Source organism: Nerophis ophidion, linkage group LG29 (genome assembly GCF_033978795.1).
Source record: "Nerophis ophidion isolate RoL-2023_Sa linkage group LG29, RoL_Noph_v1.0, whole genome shotgun sequence".
Lineage (NCBI taxonomy): Eukaryota > Metazoa > Chordata > Actinopteri > Syngnathiformes > Syngnathidae > Nerophis > Nerophis ophidion.
Window position 1 is genome coordinate 3,667,543 of NC_084639.1, and position 19,796 is coordinate 3,687,338.

At 38.4% G+C, this 19,796-nt stretch overlaps 1 protein-coding gene across 1 annotated transcript in view; it reads left to right on the forward strand.

The window, feature by feature from the left end:
- The window catches only part of elp1 (elongator acetyltransferase complex subunit 1), a 46,646-nt gene that overhangs the window by 12,959 nt on the left and 13,891 nt on the right, over positions 1–19,796 (forward strand). Inside the window, exons 14-28 of the mRNA XM_061891542.1 lie at positions 64–170; positions 2,866–2,969; positions 4,380–4,433; positions 4,511–4,616; positions 4,723–4,838; positions 4,910–4,983; positions 7,649–7,727; positions 7,797–7,876; positions 7,947–8,084; positions 11,442–11,527; positions 11,610–11,758; positions 11,825–11,948; positions 15,251–15,348; positions 18,358–18,559; positions 18,634–18,695. Coding sequence (XP_061747526.1) covers positions 64–170; positions 2,866–2,969; positions 4,380–4,433; positions 4,511–4,616; positions 4,723–4,838; positions 4,910–4,983; positions 7,649–7,727; positions 7,797–7,876; positions 7,947–8,084; positions 11,442–11,527; positions 11,610–11,758; positions 11,825–11,948; positions 15,251–15,348; positions 18,358–18,559; positions 18,634–18,695 — 1,579 coding nt within the window. The remainder of the gene's footprint in view (positions 1–63; positions 171–2,865; positions 2,970–4,379; positions 4,434–4,510; positions 4,617–4,722; positions 4,839–4,909; positions 4,984–7,648; positions 7,728–7,796; positions 7,877–7,946; positions 8,085–11,441; positions 11,528–11,609; positions 11,759–11,824; positions 11,949–15,250; positions 15,349–18,357; positions 18,560–18,633; positions 18,696–19,796) is intronic.

Sequence of the window (19,796 nt, forward strand, 5' to 3'; positions counted from 1 at the left end):
AGAACACCCGCCGCAAGCAAAAACAACAGATTTTCATCCATTGACTTTGTTTTGACGCTGCAGGTCTCAGCTGGAAGTGGACGGCGTCGTGGTCAGTCTGGTCCACTGCTGCCGGACACACACTGTGGCGCTTCAGCTGGAGGATGGACGGATCAGGAAGCTGCTTTGGGGTCAGTCTCGACACTTTTTTTCTGTCTAATGGAAGACAATATCAAATCATAGTAAATATTTGAAGACGTTCATTTAGCCTACTGATGTGTATTTTTTTTTAAATCAGGGCTCCCCAAACTTTTTGACTCAGGGGCCGCATTGGGTTAAAACAATTTGGCCGGGCTTTGTGTGTGTGTGTGTGTGTGTGTGTGTGTGTGTGTGTGTGTGTGTGTGTATATATATATATATATATATATATATATATATATATATATATATATATATATATATATATATACATACATAGTAACATGCACACACATACACAAGTCTCCAAAACGTTAACCACCATGTTGCTACAATAAAAAACAAACAAAGGAAAGTATAATAAGTGGTACTGTTTTTATTTTTTATATATATATTTTATCCTAGCCCGGTCGCTGCTAGCATGCTGGCAAAAGAGGACATGTACGGTGCTAGCAGCGATCGGGCTAGGATAGACTGACCATACGTCCTCTTTTCACCGGACATGTCCTCTTTTGCGGGGCTGTCCGGGTGGAGTTTCTTAAATGCCTCAAATGTCCGGCCTTTTAAGTTAGGGTTGCGTGTATTAACAATGTACGTTCAGGGTTAAGAAGGGGTAAAAAAAAAAAAAACATTGTGCGCAGCAACATTTGTGAGGGAAGGGCAGAGACAGAGAGAGTTATGATAAATGTGCATGCGTCTCCAGGCTCTGCTTTTTATCCATAGATTTATCAGATTTCATTTTTTATTATCTAAAAGCAGGGGTGTCAAAAGTGTGCCCCGGAGGCCATTTGCGGCCCACAGCTAATGTTTCAAAGGCCCACGGCACATTCTAAAAATAATATTAAAATAAACAAATTCATAACAAAAGTGAAATAAAAAAAACTTGAAGGTTAAATGTAATTTAGAAAAAGTTGCAATGTTGACTAACAAAACAAAGCTGTTTTTTTTCTTTCAAACTGTCATTGCTCAAAGCATAATGTTGAATCAAAATCAATGTTATTATGAATTATTGATCCATCCAAGGTTCCCATTACTTCACATCAAATATTCCACTAAGAAGCAAATTTGGTAAATAAATAACCCCCAAAAAATATATTTTGTTGTTTTCTTACTGTACCGAAAACGAACCGAACCGTGACCTCCGAACCAAGGTATGTACCGAACCGAAATGTTTGTGTACCGTTACACCCCTACTATGCACTGAACCAACCCTCCTGAGGAGGAAATATTGTTGTGCTACAAACTTTTGTGCGGTGTTGCTTCCTTATTTGTGACTACCCCAACCTGATTATCACATTCGAGGGCGATATGGCAAAGAAAAAAAATAAATAATCGGATCGCCATTAATAATTTTTTTTACATGTTTTTTAACTTGCAAGATTTTTAGCATCTGTACTAAAAAACAAATAAACTAGGATTTTTTTTCGACATTTTATTATCATTCTAAGTGAATACAAATAGGAAATAAAAAAAAGCACAATAAAAATGTAACAATAAAATTGAGTTGGAATGTTTATAAGTAAAAAAAGATGCATCATTTATTTCAACACTGGTGCTCCAACTATAGTATTAGAAGCTGTCAAGAATTTCTACAACTCTTATTTTTTTGTGATCAAGTGATTGGAGCACATACTTGTTTGTCACAAAAAACATTCATGAAGTTTGGTTCTTTTACGAATATATTATAGGTCTACAGAAAATGTGAGCAAATGTGCTGGGTCAAAAGTAAACATACAGCAATGTTAATATTTGCTTACATGTCCCTTGGCAAGTTTCACTGCAATAAGGCACTTTTGGTAGCCATCCACAAGCTTCTGCTTGAATTTTTGACCACTCCTCTTGACAAAATTGGTGCAGTTCAGCTAAATTTGTTGGATATCTGACGTGGACTTGTTTCTTCAGCATTGTCCACACGTTTAAGTCAGGACTTTGGAAAGGCCATTCTAAAACCTTCATTTTAGCCTGATTTAGCCATTCCTTTACCACTTGTGACATGTGATTGGGGTCATTGTCCTGTTAGAACACCCAACTGCTCCCAAGACCCAACCTTCGGGCTGATGATTTTAGGTTGTCCTGAAGAATTTGGGGATAATCCTCCTTTTTCACTGTCCCATTTAATCTCTGTAAAGCCCGAGTAAATTGGCAGCAAAACAGGCCCAGAGCATAATACTACCGCCACCATGCTTGACAGTAGGCTTAGTGTTCCTGGGACTAAAAGGCCTCACCTTTTCAAACATATTGATGGGTATTGTTGCCAAAAAGCTCAGTTTTTGTTTCATCACATGGACAAAGATAAGACCCTCTGGAGGAAAGTTCATAAAAGAACCAAACTTCATGGAGGAAAGTTCATAAAAGAAGCAAACTTCATGAGTGTTTTTTGTGACCAACAAGTATGTGCTCCAATCACTCTATCACAAAAAAATAAGAGATTATTGGAAACTCAAGACAGCCATGACATTGTTCTTTACAAGTGTATGTAAACTTTTGACCATGACTGTATATTTGCATATGTATATGCATATATGCATATATATATATGCATATATATATATATATATATATACACACAAGCAGAATAATTACTGCTTGTAACAAATGGCGAATGCATATATTTTCAAAGGAGTATAATAGCAATTTACACACTCACTCTAGGAATTGAAGTCTTTTTTTTTTTCTCCGTTGGTTCAGATTGTCCAGAGCCATCAGTGGAGGAGTGGCGTGACTCCAACGGGTACAGCGTCAACTTCCCCGTGCCCTGCGCTCAGACGGCCCTCTGCAGTGTGGGGGGAGAGGTAAATACTTCTTGGCTGGTCTACACCTACACATAATAACATAATATGAATTAACGGGGGGCAAACTGTTACTGTAAACGCACATCATAACAATTACTACAGTATTATTTATAAAGGGCTTTATAAATAAAGTTGGTATGGTATTGTAATGTATTGTCACACAAAATAAACTCACCTTATTTCAGAATGTTCTTGTTACACTGCATTTTTTTGTTTACCGTAACTGCGCACAATAATGGAAGAGTTTTAATCAAGTGCAATAGTGTGGCGCTTAGGAAAAAGTGGGGATTCTTTCAAAATAAGATACCTTGAAGACAAAAAATAAAATGGATTCGATTTCAAACCCCTTTCTTTGCAGTGCGTGGCTCGCAAGGGTTGGGGATTATTGTTATATTTGATAGAGAAATGTACAAATTCTGCTATGTTGTTAAAAATACTTACATTTATAATAGTTATTAATTATGTACCGGTATGTGAATACATTGCAACTTTGAGGATTTTAGATAAATAGCTCAATTATGGAGGTTAATTTGTGTCTTAATTTTTTTTTCAACTGAATTCTTTGCATTTAGGTTTTTTGAACTGATTTTTTTTGTTTTTACATCAAATTATGCTGACAATTTCATGAAATAATCTGTGAGCAAAATGTGTGTTTGAAAATGTAGTGTGTTAAAATTTAGTGCAAAAATATTTGTTGCTTCAAAACACAAGACCCCACTTCCTGTAAATTAAGACTGAAGCGTCATCCTATATCAGAAGCAGCCAATGAAGTGTCAGGTTTTCAGTCACGTGACACGAGTCAGCAGAAAGTGAGTCTCGAGTTTTGAAGCTACAAATATTTCTGCCCTGAATTTTTTTTGTTTTACTATGAATTTTTGGATTGTTAGACACTGAATTTTTACAAACTGTTTTTTTAAACACGATAATTGGTGAGAAAAATTAGTTTCAGCATAATTGGATGTCAAAAGCCCTGCGACGAGGTGGCGACTTGTCCAGGGTGTACCCCGCCTTCTGCCTGATGATAGCTGAGATAGGCACCAGCGACCCCAAAGGGAAAGGGTAGAAAATGCATGGATGGATATCAAAAACAAATTCAGTTACATAAATTCAGTGACAGGAAAAAGGCTTTCGTAATAAAGACACAACTAACCTCCATAGTCAACTGTAGGTCTGCGATGAGGTGGCGACTTGTCCAGGGTGTACAACGCCTTCTGCCTGATGATAGCTGAGATAGGCTCCAGCGCCCCCCGAGACCTTGAAAGGAATAAGCGGTAGAAAATGAATGGATGGATAGTCAACTGTAAGTGTGACGCTCTGACTTTTTTAGCTTTGACTTTGTATTTTACTTGTGATGCAGGTAAGAAGTCGTTTAAACCCCAACTTCTAAATTGATTGTGCTGATGTGTGCAGGAGTTCCTGCTCGGCCTGACGGACAGATCTCACCTGTACGCCGCAGACGTGGAGGTACGCCCTGCGTGGATACAAACGCCATCGTAGCGGTTATCGGCGCATGCGTTCAAAGCCGTCTGCTTCCTCCTCAGCTCGCCTCCAACGTCTCGTCCTTCGCCGTTTGCGGCGACTTCCTCGTCGTCACCACGCATTCGCACGTGTGTCGCTGCCTCCAGCTGAGCACGCTCAGCCTTAAAGGTCTGCAGAACGTCTTTAATATCAGCTACAATGAAATAGATGCATTTCCAAAACCAAACACAAGAAAGCGACATAACTGATGACATTACGACGGCTCAACTCACAGCGCTGCAGGCGGCTCTGGCGCAGGACGGCGGGCAGAACGACGAGACCCAGCGGAGGGTGGAGAGAGGTTCCCGTGTGGTCACCGTGGTGCCACAAGACACGCGAGTCGTCTTACAGGTCAGTGGTTTTGACCGACACTGCTCACTTCATTTGGATCGGCGGCAGCTGACTGGTGCGTTTGTGGACAGATGCCTCGTGGGAACTTGGAAACTGTCCATCATCGAGCTCTGGTGCTGGACCAGCTCAGGAAGTGGCTTGACGAGTGAGTAGAGCACAAAACCAGCCACCCAAGAACCTTCTTTTTGTTGTCCTTGTGTGAATGCACCAAAGCATTCACACATGGTTTTCTACACCAAAATTCATCTATTTATTATTCAACTTGTTGTGTGAATGCTCCCAAGTATTCACACATGTGGTTTTCTACACCAAAATTCATCTATTTATTATTCAACTTGTTGTGTGAATGCTCCCAAGTATTCACACATGTGGTTTTCTACACCAAAATCAATCTATTTATTATTGAACTTCAATTTATTATTATTCTTCTCCAGATTTTGGCACTCTCTGCCGCCCACATTTTTCACCCAATTCAAACAGTTCCAACTTGAAACTTTTCAGCCTATTCAGGAATCGAGTTCTTTCCTTTGACAAATTCCCAGAATTCCAGCTTTTCTGGGACATTTTCCCCATTCAAAATGAATTGGCCATTTTTCAAACTTTCACCTTTTCCACATTTTTCAAACTATTCAAACCATTCCCCCTTCAACACTTTCCACCTTCCAGAAAATTAAATCTTCCCTGTTTCCAAGTTCAAAAAAATTCCAGCACTTTCCAGAATTCCTGGTTTTCCAAAGCCCTATTTTCCCCCTTTTATTTGGCGACTAGTCCGTCCACATTTTTCAAACTACGTCAGCCGTTCCACCGTCAAAATATTCCTCTTAATCTTCAATTAACTGCAAAAATTCCAGGAATTCCGGTTTACCATTTCTCAATTAAAAATGTTACTACTTCAACATTTCTCGACCAACTTGAAAATTTCCAACACCAACACCTCATTTACGATCTTCACATTTTTTAGCATTTAAATTCCAGAAGTTCTGTAATACCATTTCTCAATTAAGAATAGAATATATCTTTATTGTCATTGTACAATGAAATTGTATGCAAAACTAATTTAGTGCAAATTCATAACACATAAGAACATCGATAAATAGGTAAAAATTCATAAAATACATTAAATGTTAAATTTCTTGACCGATTTGAAAAATTCCAACACCAACACTTAATTTACAACATTCACATTTTTTTTTAGCATTTTCCCAAAAAATCCCCGCTTTTCCCGAAATTTACTACATTTCGTGCCCGATTTAAACAATTCCAACCCCAACCAATTCAGCTCATTCAGGACATTTATGCTCCTAATCATTTTCAAAAAATTTAGCTTTTCCAAAATTCACATGAAGTTCCCATAAAAATGAATGGGACGTTTTTCTAAGTTGCACAATTCCAACATTTTTCAACCTATACAAACCATTCCACCTTCAACACATTCCACCATCCAGAAAATTCAAACTTCCCTTTTTCCAATTTCAAAAAAATTCCAGGACTTTCCAGAATTCCTGGTTTTCCAAAGTCCTATTTCCACCCTTTTTTCTGGCGACTACTACTTCCACATTTTTCAACCCACTTCAACCGTTCCTTTGTCAAAACATTCCTCTTAATCAGGACAAAAAACAAAGTGGTTTTTTGAAATTCCAGGATTTCCGTAATACCATTTCTCAATTAAAAATGTTGCTACTTCAACATTTCTCGACCGACTTGAACATTTCCAACACCAACACCTCATTTACGACATTCACAATTTTTAGCATTTAAATTCCAGGAGTTCTGTAATACCATGTCTCAATTACAAGTGTTACTGCTTCAGCATTTCTCGACCAATTTGAAAAATTCCAACAGCAACACATCATTTACAACATTCACATTTTTGAGTATTTTCTAAAAAAATTCCTGCTTTTTCCCGCATTTCCGAAAGATTTAAACAATTCCAACACCAACCAATTCAGGACATTCATCCTTCTAATCATTTTCAAAAAAATCTCGCTTTTCCAAAATTCCCATGAATTTCCCATTGAAATGAATGGGACGTTTTTCCAAGTTTCACAATTCCCACATTTTTCAACCTTCAACACATTCCACCTTCCAGAAAATTCAAGCTTCTCTTTCTCCAAGTTCAAACAAATTCCAGGACTTTCCAGAATTCCTTGTTTTCCTAAACCCCATTTCCACCCTTTTTTCTGCAGACTACTCCTTCCACATTTTTCAACCCACTTCCACCGTTCCTTTGTCAAAACATTCCTCTTAATCAGGACAAAAAAACAAAGTTGTTTTTTGAATTGGAAAAATTACCGAAATTCCAAAAAATCCATAATACCGTTTCTCAATTAAAAATGTTACCATTTCAACATTTCTTGACCGACTTGAACATTTCCAACACCAAAACCTCATTTACAACATTCACATTTTTGATTATTTTCTAAAAAAAATCTTGCTTTTTCCCAAAATTCAGAAAGATTTAGACAATTCCAACACCAACCAATTCAGCTCATTGAGGACATTCATGTTCCTAATCATTTAAAAAAAAAAATCTCGCTTTTCCAAAATTCCCATAAAGTTCCCATTGAAATGACATTTCAACATTTTTCAACCTATTCAAACCATTCCACCTCCAACACATTCCTCTTATCCTGGACATTCAAACTAACACTTCCCCAAGTTCCAAACCAAATTCTGGTTTCCCTGGAAATTCAAACTCTTCCAACCTTCAAACCATTCTCACATGAATACTACATTCTGTCAGCATTCCACTTCAACTTCAGCATTCACACGCATTGCTTCTTTGAGTGGTGATTGAGTTTCTCTTCCAGCTTGAAGTTCGGAGTAGCTTTTGAGTGCATGAGGAAACTCCGCATCAACCTCAACCTGATTTACGACCACAACCCAAAGGTGACCTGTTTGCCATGCTTTCTAAAAAGACGTCCGGGTCCAAATGCCAACACTTTTGCTTTCCTTCAGGTCTTCCTAGAGAACACGAACACGTTCCTGACACAACTCAACTCCATCAGCCACATCAACCGCTTCCTCACGGAGCTCAGGTCAGTAGAGCATCAGGTGAGGATGCGCCTTGGGAGCATTTTTAGGGGGTCTAACGTGTCGCCTCATCAGTGAGGAGGACACCACGGGCAGCATGTATCCTCGTCCTGAAGGATCCACGCCACCGCAGCCGCCCGCCTCCGGGCAGAAGAAAGTGGACGTGGTGTGCGATGCTTTACGGAGCACCATGGAGTCAATGGATCCCAACAAGTCAGTGACCCATTTGCTCAGGTTGCAGAATTACAGGAGTTCCCAATGGAGCTATCAGGAATAACTTTACAATGAGGAACTAAAAAAAACCAGTATTGACAGTAAACAAGGTAAGAGTTGAACTTTCACATACTCTTGATATCCAATTATAGTCAATATTAATTATCCATCCATCCATCCATTTTCTACCGCTTATTCCCTTTCGGGGTCGCGGGGGGCGCTGGCGCCTATCTCAGCTACAATTGGGCGGAAGGCAGGGTACACCCTGGACAAGTCGCCATCTCATCGCAGGGCCAACACAGATAGACAGACAACATTCACACTCACATTCACACACTAGGGCCAATTTAGTGTTGCCAATCAACCTATCCCCAGGTGCATGTATATTCATAAATTATTACACAGGGGTAAATCTTGCTTTAGTTGGTGACCACTGATCTAAAAGGCTCTGATTACTCGCTGCAAATAGCAGCTAAGTTGGCAACACTAATAATTAGGGGTGTGGGAGAATATCGAATCGAATACGATGTGCGATTCAGAATAGATTCTCTTTTTTTTTTTAATCAATTTTTTTTTATTTATTTATTTTTTGTCAATCCAACAAACCACTACACAGCAATACCATAACAATGCAATCCAATCCCAAAACCAAACCTGAGCCAGCAACACTCAGAACTGCAATAAACAGAGCAATTGAGAGGAGACACAAACACGACACAGAACAAACCAAAAGTAGTGAAACAAAAATGAATATCATCAACAACAGTATCAATATTAGTTATAATTTCAGCATAGCAGTGATTAAAAATCCCTCATTGACATGATCATTAACATTTATATAAAATTAAAAAAAGGAACAATAGTGTCACAGTGGCTTACACTTGCATCGCATCTCATAAGCTTGACAACACACTGTGTCCAATGTTTTCACAAAGATAAAATATGTCCTATTTTTGGTTTGTTTAATAGTTGCAATCAGTTGATAAAACATTGTCCTTTACAATTATAAAGCATTTTTTTTTTTTTTTATCTACTACTCCTGCTGAAATCCTATGTATTGAATGAATACAGAATCGTTTTGAATCGGAAAAATATCGTTTTTGAATCGAGAATCGCGTTGAATCGAAAAAAAAAAACAACGATATATTATCGAATCGTGACCCCAAGAATCGATATTGAATCGAATCGTGGGACACCCAAAGATTCGCAGCCCTACTAATAATCCTTCCTGCTACGTTTGCCTATTCTCTGGCAGACCAGGTTTGGTATTATCTGTCAATGAGCGAGAGCAAACATGTGATGACCAAATGTATTTGTAGCGGGCCTCCAAGCTAATGGTAAGCCCAAATACTGCAACATTAGTTTAGCACCTCTCTGTGTGCAATTTTTACTTTCCACCCACTGTCTGAATGCTTTTGTATCTATGTACAGTATATAGTATAGGGCTGGGCGATATATCGGATATACTCGATATATCGCGGGTTGGTCTCTGTGCGATATCGATGGTGATATTCGAGTATACATTCTCACGCAGTGGCTTTGAGCTGTGGGCATTACACTACAGGCTTTTATCACTCTTTCTTGTCTCTCCTTCTCACAGAGACGTAAAACAAGCGCACCTTCTTACATACATTACATACGTTTACACCCTTGCCCAGCAGAGAGGTAGCGGCATGGGTAACGTTAGCTGTGGTGCGAGTGGTATCACAAAAGAAAGGTGCGAAACTGATAACAAACGAAAGAAGAATTAATTCCCAAGAAAAAACGGAAGGGGGTCCATCGTCTGGCGGTGGTTTGGCTTCAAGCGGGAAGATGTCGAACAGACAACCGTAATTTGTCAAGCGTGGGGCAAAAGCGTTGCAACAAAAATTAGCATTGCTGCTAATATGTAGCTTCATTTGAAAAGTCACCCGCTACAGGATGAGTGCTTGAAACTCTGCATGTCAACATCCCCCTTCAGTGCCATACCAACAAAATGCCCAAGCATCCATTTCCACATCAAAACCATATGAAACAAATAGTCAACAACAAAAAGCGATAACGTCCGCAGGAACCTACCACATAATGAAGGACATACACTATTTGATTTCCTATTATGCAGCTCATTTTTATTTGACACTTATTGAAATATCTTGTGTGACATCATGCACAAAAGTGCACTTAATATGTCTAACTTTTACAGTGGCGTTCTGTACAAAAAGTGCACTTTAATTTGGTGTTGTTTTGATATGTCATCTTAGTGACATCATGCACAAAAGCGCACTAATAACTTGTTTTAAAATGTCTCTGACAATCTTGCACTTTTTGTTTTGGAAATGACATGAATGTTTGTGCCACTGCTTAATAAATGTTTAATAAATACACTTTTGGTCAATTGACTTAGTTGTGATTTCCCTCTCTGCATGAAAGTTTAAAAGTAGCATATATTAATGCAGTATGAAGAAGAATGTTTGAATGTAGACAAATAGAATCATCATACTGCTGTGATTATATGCATCAAGTGTTCATTCAAGGCTAAGGCAAAATATGGAGATATATATGCAATGCCTAAAAAATATCTAGATATTAAAAAAAAGGCCATATCGCCCAGCACTACAATAGTATAATATTCAAACACATTCAGAACATTCGTTCTCAGGACTGGACTGTGCACCTTTACCTCCTTTTGCACTATTTTCTTTTTTTTCCTTCCTATGTTTTGCATATTCATAGACTGTTGCACTGATACTGGAGTTGCTTTTAATCTCATTGTACCGTTTTTTTCGGACTATAAGTCGCAGTTTTTTTTAATAGTTTGGCCGGGGAAGCGACTTATACTCAGGAGCAACTTATGTGTGAAATTATTAACACATTACCGGAAAATATCATATAATATTATTTAGCTCATTCACGTAAGAGACTAGACGTATAAGATTTATCGATTAGGAGTGACAGATTGTTTGGTAAAGGTATAGCATGTTCTATATGTTATAGTTATTTGAATGACTCTTACCATAATATGTTACGTTAACTCACCAGACACCTTCTCAGTTAGTTATTTATGCCTCATAACGTACACTTATTCAGCATGTTGTTCACTATTCTTTATTTATTTTAAATTGCCTTTCAAATGTCTATCCTTGGTGTTAGGTTTTATCAAATACATTTCCCCCAAAAATGCGACTTATACTCCAGTGCGACTTATACATGTTTTTTTACTTCTTTATTGTGCACTTATACTCCGAAAAATGCGGTATCTGTGTATAGTGACGATAAAAGGCATTTTGGTCTGTTTCTATTCTATTCTACTCTGTTAGACCTGGACGTGGCAACACGACGGTGGAAATGTGCTAACCGCGTACAATTCCTCATACGCAGGTTCTGTCTGTCCGTACTGACGGCCCACGTGAAGAAAACCGTTCCCGAGCTGGAGGTCGCTTTGCAGAAAGTCCACGAGCTTCGAAGTGAGTTTTGAGTCCACTAAATGTGTGCGGAGCACCAGAATACAGCTCGTGTACTGGATTGTGTTCCCAATGTGGTGTGTAGTAAACCCCCGGGAAGGAGACGGTGCGGTGAGCGCTGAGGAGGCTCTAAAGTACCTCCTCTTTCTGGTCAACGTCAACGACCTGTACGAACACTCGCTGGGCACGTACGACTTCGACCTGGTGCTCATGGTGGCCGAGAAATCCCAAAAGGTAGAAATTTTATTTTGTGCCTTTTTTATATACGTGTTGGAGTGAGACATCCCGTTTGTTGTGCAGGATCCCAAAGAGTACCTCCCCTTCTTGAACACGCTGAAGAGCCTGGAGGTCAACTACCAGCGCTACACCATCGACAAACACCTGAAGCGCTACAGCAAGGCGCTGGTGCACCTCAGCAAGTGTGGTGAGTCGTACGTCTCACAAACACAAGCTTGAGTGGAACACAGACGACCAGCTTCTTGTGAGCTGGAGCATTGCTTAATGGGAAGCTTGATTTTCATTTTTATTAAGGATCACACAACCCACTAGTCTTCCTGGGGTCCACAAACTCAATACAATTACAGGTAAAAGCATATAATAATAACTATACAATGCAGAAAAAATTAAAGCATCAACAAGCAAACAATTTACAGTCACAGAATAATAAATACCATATAAATATAACTACACAATACAAAACCACTGATTCGAGTATTTGACGAGCGCCGTTTTGTCCTACTAATTTTGGCGGTGCTTGAACTCACAGTAGTTTGTTTACATATACATCTTTCTCCGACTTTCTAAGACATGGGTGTAGAACTCTGGCCCGCGGGCCATAATTGGCCCGCCGTGCAATTTCATTTGGCCCTTGAGGCAATATCAAATTAACATTAGAGCTGGCCCGCCGGTACTATACAGCGGGAGAGCCGCTGTAACACTGCATTCGCCGCTAATACTCATACTTGCCAACTCTCCCGATTTTCCAACCATTCCCCCGAATTTCTCCAGATTTCCACCCGGACAACAATATTGGGGGCGTGCCTATAAGGCACTGCCTTTAGATTTGTCTACAATATGTTGTCACGTCTGCTTTTCCTCCATACAAACAGCGTGCCAGCCAAGTCACATAATAAATGCGACTTATACACACACTTAAGTGAATGCCAGCATACTTGCTCAACAGCCATACATGTCAGACTGAGGGTGGCCCAATAAACAACTTTAACACTGTTACAAATATGCGCCACACTGTGAACCCACACCAAACAAGAATGACAAACACATTTCGGGAGAACATCCGCCCCGTAACACAACATAGACACAACAGAACAAATACCCATCTCTTGCTGCACTAACTATTCCGGGACACTACAATATGCACCCCCCACCACCTAACCCTTCCCCCCACGCCCAACCCCACCCATCTCATTGTTATTTTATTTTAAGATTTATCAGCCTGTGGAAAAATGTAATGTTGATAGTTACCTCAGAAGGCTGCAAATAGAAAAGAGGCATTAAATGTTTTATTTAAATGTTATTAATTTTACCATTGATGTTTTTGCGTTTTTTTTATTTGAAAGTTGATTTTGCACTATTAAGTTATATAATTATTGCTTGTTCCATATTCAGTGGTAATGCAAATCAGTGGAGCAAACTGAGCAATAATTAACAATTTATTAATGCACCTTCTCTTGTTACTTCAAGGCTTGAATGTTTGATTCATTCATTATTGTTATTTTATTTTCAAATGTATTATTAGCCTGTGGAAAAAGTTTATTTTGATATTTACCTCAGGAGGCTGCAAATAGAAAAGAGTCATTCAATTTTTATTAAAATTTTATTTGATATACCATTGATATTTTTTTAAATTATTATTATTATTATTTGAAACTGGATTTTGCATGTCACTATAAAGTTATATAAGCCTTGCTTGTTCAATATTCAATGCAAAACTTGTTTGGGTCCCTATTCAAATTTGTTCAACCTTGGCCCGCGGCTTTGTTCAGTTTGAAATTTCGGCCCACTCTGTATTTGACTTTGACACCCCGTGTTTTATGCCACTTCTTTTTCCGTCCCGTTTTATCCACCAAACTTTCAACGTTGTGCATGAATGCACAAAGGTGAGTTTTGTTGATGTTAAGGACTTGTGTGGAGTGCTAATCAGGCATATTTGGTCACTGCATGACTGTAAGCTAATCAATGCTAACATGCTATTTAGGCTAGCTATATGTACATATTGCACCGTTATGCCTCATTTGTAGCTATATTTGAGCTCATTTATTTCCCTTTAAGTCGTCATAATTAAATTTATATCCCATGACACACTATCTGTATGTAATATGGCTTTTATTTTTTTGCGGCTCCAGACATATTTGTTTTTGTATTTTTGGTCCAATATGGCTCTTTCAACATTTTAGGTTCCCGACCCCCAGCCTGAGAGAGCCATGAAAGCAAAATATTTTAAAATGTATTTCCGTGAGAGCTAAATCATATTTTTAACACTGAATACAATTAAATGGGTGATTTTTTTTTTTTAAGTACAAACAACATTTTCAGAGTATAATAAGTCCCTAACTCTTTTTAATAACAGTGTTTTTTCTTGAACAGGTGCAGTAGAAAACGGATGGATGGATTAAAATGCATGAGAATGTTTAATATTTTGAACATTATTTTTAACATCATGATTACCAGCGGAATTAATCATTACTTATCGTGTTAAGCCAGGAGTAGGGAACCTATGGCTCTAGAGCCAGATGTGGCTCTTTTGATGACTGCATCTGGCTCTCAGATAAATCTTAGCTGACATCGCTTACCACGGTAAGTAATGAATAATTCCGCCGGTAATCACAGTGTCAAAAATAACGTTCAAAATATAAAAAAATTCTCATGCATTTTAATCCATCCATCCGGTTTCTACCGCACCTGCTCAAGAAGTCGCATTAATGGTAAGAAGTATTTTATTTATTGTTGGTTAGCTTCAGAATAATAATGTTATTAAAAAGAACAAGAGTTATTATTCTCTAAAAATGTTGGTCTTACTTAAAAATGCACGCATTTAGTTGTAATCAGTCTTAAAAAAAAATATGTGGCTCTCATGGAAATACTTTTAAAAATATTTGGCTTGTATGGCTCTCATAGCTAAAAAGGTTCCCGACCCCTGTGTTAAGCAATGTCAGCTAAGATTTATCTGAGAGCCCGATGCAGTCATCAAAAGAGCCACATCTGGCTCTAGAGCCATAGGTTCCCTACCCCTGGCCTAGGAGCGCGGCTCCACACTGTGTATAGAGACACTTGCAGTAATTAGATGCTAGCTGCTTGTCAGCCGTGGGACTACAAAGAAAAACATGGTGTCAGCCAGAGTTTGTGAAGTTAATTATATTTATATAGCGCTTTTTTTCTAGAGACTCAAAGCGCTTAACATGGTGAAACCCATTATCTCAATCTTTAAGCTACATTTAAACCAGTATGGGTGGCAGTGGGAGCAGGTGGGTAAAGCGTCTTGCTCAAGGACACAACGGCAGTGACAAAGATGGCGGAAGCGGGGATCGAACCTGGAACCCTCAAGTTGCTGGCACGGCCGCCCCGATCAACATTAAAATGCATCAGTTTTCAATAATAATCACACTCTTCTTCACCGGAATTGGCACATTCCTACTTAATAGTAATAATAATATCTGGGTTGAAAACTAAATTTGTTTATGCTCTTTTTTTATTTTTATTTTTTAGGAGAAGAGCATTTTCCAGAGGCTTTGCAGCTGGTGAATGAACAGAAGCTCTACAGTGAAGCTCTGCGACTTTACCCTGCAGACAGCCTTCACTCCAAGGTAGGATTGCACAGGATGTGGAATGTAACCATAAACCGTATGAATGACAAACACGGTAAAACTCCCTCCGGTTAATACTTATGTTTTGAAATAAAATGATGGAAACATTGTGATAAACTCACTTTGGCAGCTTCCCCCATTGGAATAACCACAATTTTGTTGTTCTTAAATGTGAAATGACAAAAGCCTGTTCTAGTACGACTGGCGCCAGCTCGCTTGCTTAAATGCTAACATGAAAAAAAAACACATTAACGTCTTTCCACATTAAGAAAATACATACCACAGTCTAAACTTATATATAAAGACATTGTTGTCTGAGCAACCAAGATATTCACAATGTGCACATTGAACCTACAACCTGTGCTTTTTTATTTTTTTCAACCTACAACCTGTGCTTTTATTTTTTTTTTTGGATCGTTCTATACTCGGAGAAATACAAGACGGAGGGGTTTTTATAGTGCGTTCAAGGACCACTAAACAGACGCCCGCCAGAAATAATAAAAAAAATATATTTTAGAGAGACGTTCGATAATATCGGACTGCCGGTATTATCGGCCGATAAATGCTTAAAAATGTAATATCGGAGAGTATCGGTATTGGTTTCAAAAAGTAAAATTGATGACTTTTTAATACGCCGCTGTACGGAGTGGTACACGGACGCAGGGAGAAGTACAGAGCAACCTTAAAGTTTGTCGGCCCAATCACATAATATCCACGGCTTTTCACACACACAAGTGAAAGTAAGGCAACAGCCATACAGGTCACACGGAGGGTAGCCGTATAAACAACTTTAACACTGTGTCAAATATGCGCCACACTGTGAACCCACACCAATCAAGAATGACTAACACATTTCGAGAGAACATACGCACCGTGACACAACATAAACAGAAGACCCAGAACACCTTGCAGCACTAACTCTTCCGGAACACCGCCCCCGCTACACCCCTAACCTCCTCATGCTCTCTCGGGGAGAGCACGTCCCAAATTCCAAGCTGCTGTTTTGAGGCATGTCAAAAAAAATATTGCACTTTGTGACTTCAATAATAAATATAGCAGTGCCATGTTGGCATTTTTTTTTTCCATAATTTGAGTTGATTTATTTCGGAAAACCTTGTTACATTGTTTAATGCATCCAGCGGGGCATCACAACAAAATTAGGCATGATAATGTGTTAATTCCACGATTGTATATATCGGTATTAATTGATATCGGAATCGGTAATTAAGAGTAGGACAGTATCGGAATATCGGCCAAAAAAGCCATTATCGGACATCTCTAATATTTTATTTGATATGCTCTTTTCATTTAAATACATCTTAATTTGCCACAGTACAAATCAATATTTTAAAAAATAAATACAAATTTTGCCATTAAAACAAACACTGTCAGCGAAGCACTAGAAACAGCAAAACATGCAAAATAGTGGCTTTTCTAACACTGTGTTGATTTATTTTCAGTAAAAAAGATTTCAGCCTTCGTGTAAGTACTTTTTAGATAGATAGATAGATAGTACTTTATTGATTCCTTCAGGAGAGTTCCTTTAGGAAAATTAAAATTCCAGCAGCAGTGTACAGAGTTGAGATCAATTAAAAAAAAAAAAAAAAAGTCAAAAGTAAATAATGGGGGTTTAAATGGAAACAAAATAGAGAAATATTACAATAACACTAAAAAAAATAAAATAAAATAAAAAAAAAAAACATTCAACAACCCCGCGATAATGATGTGTTAAATTATGATATCGTTACATTCCTATACAGGACAGATGTGTTTGAACTCGTCCGAGGGCCACATACTAAATACTCAAAACGATGCTACGGCAGTTTTTTTACATTTTGAAAACCAAACTGTTGATATGCTAGGCAATTATTAGATCTAACAAGAAAAAAACATGTTAGAATAAGCTTTTCAACCTTTCGTTTTTTGCATTTTTTGAAAATATTTATTTTCATCTAGACTTTATTCCTATAATATTTTTGACCTAATCCATGTAGTAATACATTTGTTTCCCAACCTAATTCTCCACAAATTGCAACTTCCTTCTTGTTTTTGTGTGTCATAGACTTAGTATATTCAACTTTAAATAATTTTAATAATTCTTTCCCTCATAATATTCTGCCATTGTTCCTGTAAAACAGGGGTCGGGAAACTTTTTGGCTGAGAGAGCCATCAAAGCCAAATTTTCTAAAATGCATTTCCATGAGAGCCATATATTTTTTTTTAACACTAAATACAACTGTCAGGTTCAAACAGTGGTGACATCTTAAACTGACCAGAAGCAAGGAATTAAACAAAGACTGGATTAAATTTAGCTCAATGAGGAGAAACCCGTAGACCTGTACTCTTGTACAGTGTCGTCCCACGCTGTGACGCCTCCTCTTTCATTTTGACTTTCCCAGATTACAACAACTAAATGCGTTCATCTCTTAGTCTTATTAATAACATAGTTTTTCTAAAGCTAACCAATTTTAAATAAAATACTTTTGACTTCTTGAACAGGTGCAGTAGAAACGGATGGATGGATTCAAATGCATGAGAATGTTTTATATTTTGAACGTTATTTTTAACACTGCTGTGATTACCAGCGGAATTATTAATTACTTATCGTGTTAAGCAACGTCAGCTAAGATTTATTTCAGAGCCAGATGCAGTCATCAAAAGAGCCACATCTGGCTCTAGAGCCATAGGTTCCCTACCCCTGCTGTAAAATGATGACTTCTTTCTTTTTTTTAAATTATTTTTTTAATTAATGCACATGTTAAAAGTGCAATGTTATTGTGTGTTTTTAAATAATCAAGATTAGGGCAAGCAGAAAAAATCTTTGTTTATTTCAACAATTTTTCCCTAAAATGCACATTGAGGCTATTAAGTGTGTTTTTATGTAAACTAATTATGTCAAATAAAATACTTAATAGCTGCAGCGTTAAAAGAATATTCCTAAATGATGAGCATAGAGGTAACTTACGGAGCAAATAAAGTCAAATAAGAACGTTACCTTGACCCCTTCAGGCTCTGAGCTGCGCTTACGCCGAACACCTGATGGGACAGCAGCAGGCGGAGCAAGCCGGCCTGTTGCTATGGCGATGCCACGAGCCGGTCGGCGCCCTGCAGGCCTTCGCCAGCTGCGCCAGCTGGAGGAACGCCATCTGCGTGGCCCAGCAGATCCCCCTGCCTGCGGACCAGTTGGCCCTGCTGGCCAGAGACCTGGCAGGTAACCACGACAACATGCGGTTTTATGTATTAATCTTTTTTTTTTACCGGTACTATTATTCCCCCTTTCAAAAGGGAAGCTGACTGAACAGCGACGCTACTCGGAGGCGGCGCTGCTGCTGGACCAGTACGCCAAAGTAAGAACTAGACGTAGACTCAACCGTCCTGATTTGGCTCAAATAGTAAACAAAAAACTTCAATCGGGCCTCACCTTTATCCAGATCTGCACCAAAGTTGTTTGGCTTTTTTCTTGGCTCTTAAATTTTTGCAGGAATCTTTATTTTATATTTTGCTTCATTTTCTTTTAACAAATGACAACGAAAACATAAGTTTGTATAACTACGAGTGTCCCGATAAAATGTGTTCACTTCCGATATGATATTGGAGCCTTGAGCTATGGCAGATACCGACACTTAATCCGATACGATATCAGCAGGAATCATAGTGCATACTTTTATTTTGTGGTGTGGAATATTTAAAAAAAAAAAAAGTGAAATTACCTTGAGAGAACAATGTTTGGTTTGATAAGAGATTGCAAATAGTTTGTTTTACATTGGAAATATCTTAATATATCGTATATGGTAAATGAATCATCTAAGAAGGACAGCTCCAGACTTGACAAACTGATCAGGCGGGCCGGTTCTATAATCGGAATGAAACTGGACTCACTGGTGACGGTGGCAGAGAAGAGGACTGTGGACAAACTAGTGAGCATCCTGGATGATGCCAGTCACCCTCTGCTTAGCATTATCAGTAGCCAAAGGAGCCTGTTCAGTTCTAGACTGCTTCATCCTAAGTGCAGGACTAATAGACTCAAAAACTCCTTTGTCCCACACGCCATTAGACTGTACAACTCCTCTCTGGGGCGGGGGGCAGGGGGGTACTAGGATGACAGGGGATGCAGAACAATAACAGTGCAATACGTTTTCATAACATGGTCACTACTGCCTACTTTGTCTTGTTATATTCTTATTTTACTGTTATATTGTTATTCCCATTGTTGCTTTTTATTCTTATTGTAATATTTATCTATTTTGTTTCCATTTAAACCCCCATTATTTACTTTTTACTTTTTTTTTAAAAATTGATCTCAACTCTGTACACTGCTGCTGGAATTTTAATTTTCCTGAAGGAACTCTCCTGAAGGAATCAATAAAGTACTATCTATCTATCTATCTATCTAAGAAAAAACGAACGTCATTAAAAAACGCCAGCAGACACCAAAACGCATCAAATGA